Genomic DNA, 11,300 nt, shown 5'->3' with positions numbered 1-11,300 from the left:
CATGTGAATATCTTGAAAGTATGCGTACAAGTGACGATAATATGTTTTGGAGGCATAAGATTGATGATAATGGAAGACTTACACATTTGTTTTGGTGTGACGGTGCTGCTCAAAGGGATTACAATGTTTTTGGTGATGTAGTTGCTTTTGATGCTACATATAAGAGGAACAAATATATGTGCCCATTAGTTATATTCTCTGTAGTTGCTTTTGATGCTACAATCAAGATCGGACGGTCTGAAACTTCCTAACTGCATGACTGCACGGTTTCTCGAATGCACAGAATCCAGGTCCTCATTGTCGCAGTGTGGTGTGTGACTGTCATGGTAATACACTCTTCCTTTTGAATGATACATTAGAATTGTTCAAAAAAAAGAGAAGAAAATAGACATAAGTCATGGCTCCAGCTTTGCATATTCCTATCTTAGTATAATAACTCATTTTTCTATATTTTTAATCTAGGTATAATACATGAAGTTTTGTATCTAGTTTATGCAATGAGAGTTAAACTCTTATGATGAAGAAGAAATGGAGATTACAGCATTTAATTCAGCAAGACACTCAGTTGGTAAACCAAGGAATGAATTCATAATGAAATCATCAATAGGATCAACTGTTGCAACACCAACTAGTCTACAGTTTCCTTCTTCATCTAATCTCATGCCTCTTCCAATCTTCATAGTCCCTTTTGATTCTTCAGATGTTAACACTGTCTTTACAAGTAAGGGTGGTGCTTTGTAGATACTACCAGCAGAAAACAAGAACTTGGCCTTGAACTCAAGATCAACCTTGTAAAGATTACATGGTAATAGACCATTAGCAATTGGATTTTACTCCTAATAGTAATTCACTTTCGAGAATAAAATAAGTAATGTCAATCGTTGAATTCGATTAAGAAATAACAAGCGAGGTGTCAACATATTAATGATTTGTTATGCGTATGCAAACATATAAACATCAACTATTGATTTTATTATAAGTATTGTAGATTATTTTTTAAGAAAATAGCGAAATGATAAATTACAATTAATTAAAATGACATTAGTGATAATTTTACAAGCATCATGAGATAATTTGAACTCCACTCCTTAAAGATATATGACTATTTTTTTACCACTAAGCTTTTTTTTTTTTTTAAAACGATTTTTACCACTAAACTGACACCTCGTATCCATATTTTAGATTATTTACTTGTGGAGATAAATGCAACCATCTAAATTTGGTGGTTATTGAATTAAATTTAAGGGTAAAATGATAAGGTAGAATAACCATAGTGTCACTAAAGGGTGCACACATAATGTACAACCAATTTGAATTAAATAAGTACAATCTCTATAACTTATACGTTTCTGTCCCTAATTAGAATTAGAATATCCTCAATTATAAGACCATTTGAAAACTAAATGATGTTTATTATTAAAATACACCTATCTATATACACAATATAATTTAGTAACAGTCATACACAAATTATACACATTAATTATACTATTCATTTTTCTTAATATTTGTAAAAACCGTCAAAGAGTCTTATAAATAAAGACGGAGGGAGTATTTCTTACCTTCCCGGATTCTTGATTAATACTTCCTTGAAATGTTTCTGGAACAATATCAATCCTTAAAAATGGTGGCAATGGCAATCCAAGAATCTTAGTTGTAGAGCTTGTTAATGATGGAATATACAATGTTTCAATATCAAATGAAACAAGAATATCATTGTTATCTTCATATTTTGTTTCTTTTCCACCAAAACCATTTCCTATTCCTCCTTCAGCATCATATACAAAATCAGGATATCTTGAAATTCCAAGTTTGCAAGCACTTTTTGTCTTGAAACTAATAGTGTAAGCCTTATCATTTGATGGAGTTTTAAATTTTGTTGAAATGTTTTTTTGTTGGTTTTCACTTGAGGAAAAGGAAGAGAAGATGATAATGTTTTTTCTTATAAGATTTGATTTTTTGGTATGAAATTTGCATGGTATTGGTGGACTTGAGAAATTTATTTTAGAACTCATTAGTGTTTATAATTTCTATGATGGAATAAAAGGAAGTTGAATTCTTGAATTTATAATAATTATTTTTTTATGAGAAAGCATTTTAAGAACATGAGTTGTTTTGGATTGTGGCTATATGAATCTTATCTTTTCACTTGAGGTCTCAAATGCTCGGAAGTTAAATCATAATATATTGAATAGGCAAAACACATAAAAATACAAAATGGTCAAAATACTTTATTTTGTTTTGTAGATTGGGAAATATAAGTTTCTTTTTGACTAAGTCTCTTATAATTTTTTTTGGGGCAAGTGACTGATAATTTAACTCTTAAGGTAATAAATCATGTGTCTGAATTTCGAATCTCAGCCCTGCATATATAATACGATGTTCCTATCAACTGAGCTAAGTTAACAAGACCAAAACATTGTCTCAGGCCACTTAGCCAAAAACATTTTTTTTCCCTATAATAAGTCATTAATTAGTTGTTTGCTATTCGATGAGATAGTGCCATTTACTATTTACTTGCTAGAGGTCGGTTAATCCTATTTGTGGACCAATCACAATCTTCCATCTAAGCCGTGTACCGGTATATATTTATATAACATGTGTATCTGAGTGTTCACCGTATTATATAAGAAATGAAACACATTTACTGAGTAAGGCCAAAGAAAAATGGCGTGCTCATACACAGTTTTTTATCACTAGAAATATAAACCTAATATTCTTCTTCTTCTTCCAAAATTTTGGGTATCTTCAGGATACTAAAATTATTCTCGCTAGTTATGTATCTCGGTTCCACCGATAAGGGTTTGTTGTTAAGAGTTAACATACTACGTAGAAAATCCTTGAGGACAGTACGATCGGTATGTCTCATACCACTTTACCGTTTGCTAGTTTTGCGGCCATCATCATTTGAATTTGGTAGTTGTTTACTTCACAGTTGTAGACATCAAATTACTACATTATTATTAAGAAAGATAAGTTTTTATCATCTTTATTTTACTTTATTCTCATTAGTATTTATTTATTTTTTTACTAATCATTAGCATTTATTTGATACTTAAATTTATATGTTTTTAATTATTCTTTGATAAGTCTAGATCAAATGTTACAACAATCTACCACAAGATCCTGAAGTGAAGGACATGCTCATGATGAACCCACTGACCATTATCATCGGAGAGAGCTACTTACTTTGCAAGGTTGAAAGGTGAAAACATCTTGAGTTTATTTATTTACAATTTCTCCTTCTTTATCTAATTAAACAAACAAAATTTTCAAATATCTATACTTTTATGTATATATTTTTTTAGTTTAATGGATATGCACCAAAATAGTTTTACACGATCATTCAATAAACAATTATCCTTTATTTTATTTTTTTGTAACATTTTGATCTTTTATTATTTTTTTTTGTAATATTTTGGTTATTTATCTTTTTTTGGTAACACTTTAGTCCTTTATTTTATTTATTTATAACACTTTGATCCATTTTTTAACACTTTGGTCCTTTATCTTATTTATTTGTAACATTTTATTCTTTTTTTTGTAACACTTTGGTAATAATAATAAGATAAAGGACCAAAGTGTTACTAATAAATAAGAGAAAAGATCAAAGCGTTACAAAAAAAAAGTTAAAGGACCAAAGTGTTACAAAAAAAGAAGATAAAAGACATGTAGTGTAATTTTGTCTATTTTCTTCTACTTTTAACTTTTGCATCCACTTTTTTTTTTTTTTTTTCTTTTTTGCACGTTATCTTTATTGATCAAATAACTTAAGGGTTCGTTTAGTGCGCAATATAGAATAATGACAAGATAGAATATAAAGCAGGATAAAAATAAGATAGGATATAAGCAGGATAACAACTGTTATCCTCAGTTATCCTATCATGCATTTGGTGCATACGAGATAACAAACATGATAACTATCGTATAATGTTTTTAATACATATTCTCTCATAATAATATGTTAAAATATATAACATAATTAAATGATAAAATTAACCTTGTAAAAATTATTGTTTTTATAAATTATTTTGTAATACTTTAAATTTATAAATAAAAAATATAAATAAGTAATCAAATAACTTTATATAATTTTAAATAAACATCGTGAAAAAATAAACAAGTTAAATTTTTATATGAATCATGATCAAATAAATAACTCAATTATATATGTTAGATAATCTAAATAAGTATATGATATATCTCATATGTAATAAAACTACCATGACAAAAGAATTATATTTAATTTGTTATAAAATTTAAATTAATATCCCTATTTTGCAATTTTTTTAATAATTATGTTACTTTAAAATATTGTACTTTTAGTAGAATTTTGATTTTTTTAGATTATAAAAATTACAAAATTACCCTTACGAGAAAATTTTGTATATAGTTAAAAATTAATTATTTTATTGTTAATTTAATATCAAATTATTTTTTATTATTATTATATTATTTTATAATATATTTTATAGATAAACCAGTAAATTAACTAGAGAGACATGATAGGATAAGTTCTAGGATTAACTTATTATATCCTGCTATCTCATTAAACACCGAATTGAGACATAATATTATACAGTTATCTTATCCTATCTTTTATCCTGTCCACTAAACGGACCATAAACTTTTATACAATCGGGTAGAATTTTACAAAAAAATAATGGCCATAAGGATGCAAGTAATGTTTTTTTTGGGGTATGAAGATAAAAATCATTAAAAACTCTCACACAATCATTAAATCTAACAATTTTAACAATTTTTAAACAATTTTAATATTTTTTAACAATGTTAATATGGATACAAGTACTAATTAATAGTGGTAAAATTAGTTTTTTTTTTTTGTTCCAAAAAAGTTTTCTTACCTTGCACCTTTCGTTTTATCTTTTTTTATTATTATTATTATTATTATTATTATTATTATTATTATTATTATTATTATTTTTATTTTTTATATTGCTACAAGTCGTTAATCTTACGCTACTACTAATCTGATATACTCAAGCCAACGGTAAAAAAATCTATAATCTTTTTTCTCAAGCCAACGGTAAAAAAATCTAATCTTTTTCTCAAGCAACAGTATAAATAATAGTGGTAGCATTGTAATTTCCACACTGTCGTTAATCTCACGCTTTCACTAACCTTCATCTTCAACAATCTCTACACAATCGAAAGCTACATCTCAAAATTAGGGTTCAATTTTTCTTCATCCTTCGAACCCTAATCTCATCAATTAGGGTTTCCACGTAGTTCAATTCATCTCCACACTTCTTGATCGCACATTCCTATTTTCTTCGTAACAAAATTTCAATCTCTCGCACATTTTTGATTTGAAATCCCAATTCAATTTGTGAAACCCTCGTTTCTTCAAATTGAAACAAAAGAGAGTGTCTTAGAGAGGTTGATTTTCCGATTCTAGTTTCAATTCGGAAGAAACGATCGAGTTTTTTCAGGAATTCAGTTATTGATTTCTATGGATTTCGACGGTGGTAACAAGCGCGTTTATAACCGACTCGGTGGTTCTACCGGTGGCGGTGATTCAAGGAATCAGAAAGTGTGTTTTCAATGGCAAGCGGGGAAGTGTAATCGTTATCCATGTCCATTTTTGCATAGTGAGTTACCTACTTCTAATGGTAATGGTGCACCTTCAAAGCGGCCTTATGCTGATAATAATTCGGGTTTTTCGGGGAACCGACGTGGTGGTGGTTCCAGTTTTAATACATGGGGGCCAGGGCGTGGTGGTGGACGTGGTCGCGGTGGTGGACGTGGTGCTGTTGGAAGTGGTGGTAGGGGTGTTGTGAATGTTGAAAAAGTTTGCACTTATTGGATTCAAGGAACTTGTAGTTATGGAGATCGGTGTAAGTTTCTTCATTCTTGGAGTTTAGGGGATGGCTTTTCTTTATTGACTCAGCTTGAAGGACATAAGAAGGTAAAGGAAAAAGTTTTAATTTATTAATTTTGTATAAATATGTTACACTATGGATGGTGATGGTGAAACCTATGGATGCCAACTTGTTTATCATTGAATTTCATAATGCACACACACACACACACACACACACACACACATTACAATAACAATTGTTTCGAATTTCATGTTTATAATTTTGATTATGTTTTGAATGGTGGATAACTGAATATGTTACTAACTTACTATGCTTATTGGTTTATTGTGAAGTGTTTAAAAGGCAAATGTTAACAAGTGATGACATTTGGTTAAGTTTGAACTTTGAAAATTTTTAAGATTTATTTTAATGAAAAGTGTATTTTTTTCAAGTTATTAATGTACTAAATGCTTGACGGTTAATTAATATATATTGATTTCTTAACCTGTGTTTATAGGTATCTTGTTAGCAATACCCCGAAATTAATTATGTTTATGAGTGCAGTTTTGGGTAATGAATTGATGGGATGAGTTTTGGTTTTGTGAATGAACAGGTTGTGAGTGGAATTGCTATGCCTTCTGGTTCGGATAAGCTTTATACTGGAAGTACTGATGAGACAGTAAGGGCTTGGGACTGCCAGTCTGGACAGGTTGTTACTATTTTTCATGTTGTTTTATATTAATTTTTTGTTTTAGTTTTAAATACACAAACAACTCTTTTTCGAATGTTAAGACTTGATTTTGTATCAGCGAAAAAGGAGTGATTTTTTAATGTTTATTTGGACTAGGTGAAGCATGTCTTCCTCTTTTACCTAACTTATATATGCGGAAGTTAGGTCAAATATTATACTCGTATCATTAATATAACTTGTATTTGTCACTTAGTTGTTGGTTTCGTGATCAAATCATTAAAATACTTGAATTTTATAACTGAAAGCTAATTATATGGTTCTCTTAAAATAATGCTGTCTAGCTGAAATAGAAGCTCTAGATGATACTATAACTTTGCCTCTTCCCTTCTCCAATTCCAATTTTTTTTGCTCACACCTTGTGCTTATGCTTACTTTGTTTATACTTTTTGCAGTGTATAGCTGTGATCAACCTTGGTGGTGAAGTAGGTTGTATGATCAGTGAAGGTCCCTGGCTTTTTGTAGGCATACCCAATTTTGTTAAGGTAATAAAGGGCTAACAGGCCTTTGTATTTTTCCTGTTAATTTTTTTTTATCAAGTACATCAACTCTAATTTAGTGATAGGTTTTTGTTAAGATATGGTTTTTGTACCACTTGTAGCATCATGATTGATATCCTGTTTTGTTGGTCTCATTGGTTTTCAGGCCTGGAATACACAAAATTCCACGGAGATAAGTCTAGATGGCCCTGTTGGACAAGTTTATGCACTTGTTGTGATTAATGATATGCTATTTGCCGGTACGCAGGTAATATTTTTCTTCCATTGGCAACACATTTGGTTTTCCAAATTCTATTGTGTATACCTATTTCAATGCCAAAAAAAAAAAAAAAAGATAATCTGTCCAAAAGAGGTTCACATAGAGGCCATCCTGCCTCTATCCCTGTTGGCAATTAAATATTTTTTGGGCCGGCTGATCCGCTATCCCCGTTTGAAAACTGTGGTCTTTTCCCCTAGGACCTTAGGGCATATTTTAATGATATTTAATATGTTTTTTTTTTTTTTGGTTTGAAATCAACTTAATATTTAATTGCAAGTGAAATATTGCTCTTTCAGGATGGAGCTATACTACTATGGAGGTTTAATGTAGCTGCCAACTGTTTCGAGCCTGCTGCATCGCTGAAAGGCCACACACGTGGTGTTGTTTCATTGGTTGTTGGAGCTAATAGACTGTATTCTGGTTCAATGGATAATACTATTAGAGTAAGTCTACATAAGCTCTCATCAATAATCATTTCCTTTATATTCTTTTATACCAATGTGGAAGTAGGTTTTGGTCTCTTGATTTTAATTTGGATTTATTTGTTTCATCTGGTTGTTACTTTCAGGTGTGGAACATTGAAACTTTGCAGTGTTTACAGACACTGACCGAGCACACATCTGTTGTGATGTCCGTTCTTTGCTGGGATCAGTTCCTTATATCTTGTTCATTAGACAAAACAGTGAAGGTTGGTTTCTCACTGTTTGCTGATATTTTTGTCATTTGTTGTGCCCTGTTTTGATTGTATTTGTTATGATTTATGCAGGTGTGGTTTGCTACAGAAACTGGAAATTTGGAAGTGACATATACTCACCCTGAAGAACATGTATGTATGATTTTATTTATTTTCCCCCCTGTATAGTGTTGATCTTGATCTAGCAACTACCCTTATGAACTAAACAAATATCAACATCACAAAATGTACATAGTTTAGAAAATATAAAAACCTTGTGCTAGTTTCTGATCAGAAATGCTAATATATGTATCAATGTATGAATGTATTAGCTTATGTTTTAGATTCATCCCTTCGTGATACATCCCAAGTAATATTTTAAATGTTTCACAAGATTATTTTTAAATGGGAAAAGAAAATTTTCTTTATCTTTTCACCAACATTCCTTGTCCTTTGGTGAGATGTTTGAAAATTTTCTGTTTACAATGTGTACCCTGCATCATCATTTTCACTGAGAATTGTCTATTGCTCCCATGTAGCAGTTCCTTTTCCTGTTTAGACATTTTTAAAAGTAGTTACTTGTACATAAAAAGTGGCTAGTGGCATTTGTTAGTGTGTGTGTAGTAGTTTTAATGGTTTTTCTGATTACGTTATGATATGTTTGTAGGGTATACTCACCCTCTGTGGGATGCATGATTCACACGGCAAGCCCATATTGATGTGCTCTTGCAATGATAACACTGTTCGCCTCTATGATCTGCCATCGTAAGTATTTAACTTCCTATTCTTGCTCTTGTTATATTTGTTACTCACGATATCTCAAAATTTATGTATTTGTATGGTATACAAAATACAAAAGAAGCTTGTTTTATTGTGCAAAATTATTAGAGAAATGTTTCTTGACAGTTTTTGACTTCAAAACTGTATATTCATATGGTTTCCACTTTTTATATTATTCTCTCTCTCTCCTAGGGTCCAACGTGAACACTCCTTCGGAATTTTGTGTCAAAATAATCACTGAAATTATTAATGCCATATGTGGATTTGTCCTTTGGGTTAAATTTTTTTTTTTTATGAAAGTTTAGTGGGTGTATACTCACCAAAGTGAATAGAGGGTATAACTATTTTCTCTTTTTACCATGAGAAAAGTTCTAATATTTATCATGAATAAAATTCTTATGTTCATGATATAATATGGTAGTTTCTAAGCTTAGTTTTTGTTATTACAGTTGGGAACTCCATATAACTTTTTGGCCCCCATTTTCTTTTTCAGATTTGCAGAGAGAGGTAAAATATTCAACAAACAAGAAGTGCGGGCAATTCAGACCGGTCCTGGTAGCATATTCTTCACCGGTGATGGTACCGGCCAAGTGAGAGTGTGGAATTGGATACCTGAGCCAGCGGCTAATAGCACCCAATAAAGTGGCGCCCACTTATAATGTGTTCCAATTAATTGTTTCAGTAGTTTTTTTGATCTTCCTTTTTGTAATTTTTTATCTGCAAGAAGGGAATTCAGGGTGAAGTTGGGATTGCAGAGTAAAAAGTAAGTGCTGAAATGAATCCTGGATTCTCTGCAGCCATTCATTCATGAACTGAACAGGCTGTACTGCATCAGAGGATCCTTCCGGGGTAGAGCATTTTCATTTATCTGGGGTAGAACGAAAAGGAAACGTGTAATCTATGTTTGCGGGATTAGTCTTGTTTTTTTAGAATGTGAGATGTGGTTTTGGTGTTAAGTGAGTATCCTTGGCACAAAGTTTGCTTTAGTAGGCATGCTAATTAAGAATGTAACATTTTGCGAAATTACAACATTATTTAGCATTCATGGCATAACACCTTTTAATGCGAATAGCGTATATATATATAACATCAAGTAATTTCAAGTTGCTTGGTATTTACAAAGTAACCAAAGATATGTGTTTTGAATTGTTCTCTATTGTATTTGGTTTTTCTTAGAAAAGTGGTGTATTTACCTATGGATCTTGGAAAAGTGGTGTCTTTAACTATTGATTAAGAGTTTAAGCATTTGTTGTATGAGTTAGTTTATGTCAACAAAGTTGATTTTCTTATGATTTTACAAAATCAAGGTTATCATGTCGGCAATTTTTGTTTGTTTTAAAAAAAAAATAAAATCAGTTTTATATTTTCGTTGCAAAATACTAGTATATAAGAAAACTAATTAATTAGTCTACATGATTATTCCCATATAAAGAAACGAAGTATTTTCACACATTACTTAGTTTTCTTAGTAAAATGACATTAGTCTAAATGATCAACATCAACAAGCTAAAAAATGATCATTTCTCTCCCGATCCCCTCATTTCTTTTCTACCATCTGAATTTCCGTTTTTTCCTTTGGGTACTGCGGTTTATACGAACTGAAGCAAATGATGACGGTTTTAAGTTTTTGCTGATATATTAGACCATTTCGGTTCGTGCGAACCGAACGTTAGCATTTTCGGTAAACATCAACTGAACGTCAGCTTGTTCGGTACCTGCGAACCGAAATGTCCTGACTTTCGGTAATTTTTTTGGAAAATGCTAAACAGTGCCGCATGACACTATTTTAGGGCGCAAATATTGGAACTTGTGCATAGCAATATGAGTTCAAAAAGTCATGCATAGCAATATGATGTCTCCTAGGTCTCTGTAGTGTTTATCTTATGTAATTATCTCATGCATAGCATAACAAGTGTAATTATCTTATTTATATATAAAATCTTTCTTTATTTGGTTTCCTTAACCGTCCATACACGATCACTCTCTCTTCTTCCATTTCTCTCTCATCTCTATGCTATCTCTCCACTCCTGTAAATTTTTTTCTTCATCTGCATTAAAAAGAATAACTTTTTTCTTCCTCCATGAAACCCCATTTCATAGTCATATTCCTCGCACTGCATATTAAATCTCATTTTGTTTGTAAACAAAAAAAAAAAACTTGTATTATCAAAATGGGTGGAAAGACATTCATTTATTTTTATTCATCTGCCCATAAGCATATAAATGTTGAAAATGGTTGGAAAGAGAGATTATCACTCATTTTTTTAAAGGATTTCAAAAGGGAAAACCAAACCACTTTCACTAATTTGTGTTAACTTATAGTAAATTGGAGATTTTCTTCTTAAATTGCAACTAAATCAACACTTCATTTTGTCTATGAACACTTCATTTCTGACAAAATCAAACATGTACTGTTATGGGGTTTGGAAATTGAGATTAGGATGGACAGTGGGTGAGTGGAGGAGGTGGATTTCGGTCTTCCATGATTGAGTTTGTGGAAGTGAGAAATTGTTGA

The 11,300-nt window shown here is 31.0% G+C and overlaps 2 protein-coding genes across 2 annotated transcripts; one reads left to right on the top strand and one right to left on the bottom strand.

The window, feature by feature from the left end:
- Positions 1-31: 31 nt before the first annotated feature.
- On the bottom strand, positions 32-2,095 carry LOC123911034. The gene is made up of 2 exons (XM_045962349.1): positions 1,563-2,095; positions 32-788 (listed from the first exon to the last, which is right to left on the bottom strand). Exons 1-2 carry the CDS (start codon positions 2,013-2,015, stop codon positions 513-515), a joined length of 729 nt encoding a protein of 242 aa, XP_045818305.1. The 5' UTR covers positions 2,016-2,095; the 3' UTR covers positions 32-512.
- Positions 2,096-5,103: 3,008 nt separating this feature from the next.
- On the top strand, positions 5,104-10,027 carry LOC123909076 (zinc finger CCCH domain-containing protein 48-like). Its single transcript, XM_045959851.1, has 9 exons — positions 5,104-5,929; positions 6,439-6,534; positions 6,969-7,058; positions 7,219-7,320; positions 7,629-7,775; positions 7,901-8,020; positions 8,099-8,158; positions 8,673-8,770; positions 9,279-10,027. Exons 1-9 carry the CDS (start codon positions 5,474-5,476, stop codon positions 9,424-9,426), a joined length of 1,317 nt encoding a protein of 438 aa, XP_045815807.1. The 5' UTR covers positions 5,104-5,473; the 3' UTR covers positions 9,427-10,027.
- The last annotated feature ends 1,273 nt before the right edge of the window (positions 10,028-11,300 follow it).

The sequence above is a fragment of the Trifolium pratense genome, linkage group LG2 (genome assembly GCF_020283565.1).
Source record: "Trifolium pratense cultivar HEN17-A07 linkage group LG2, ARS_RC_1.1, whole genome shotgun sequence".
In the NCBI taxonomy this organism is placed as follows: Eukaryota; Viridiplantae; Streptophyta; class Magnoliopsida; order Fabales; family Fabaceae; genus Trifolium; species Trifolium pratense.
The sequence above is the reverse complement of the archived record's forward strand: the minus strand, read 5'-3'. Positions and strand labels throughout refer to the sequence as shown.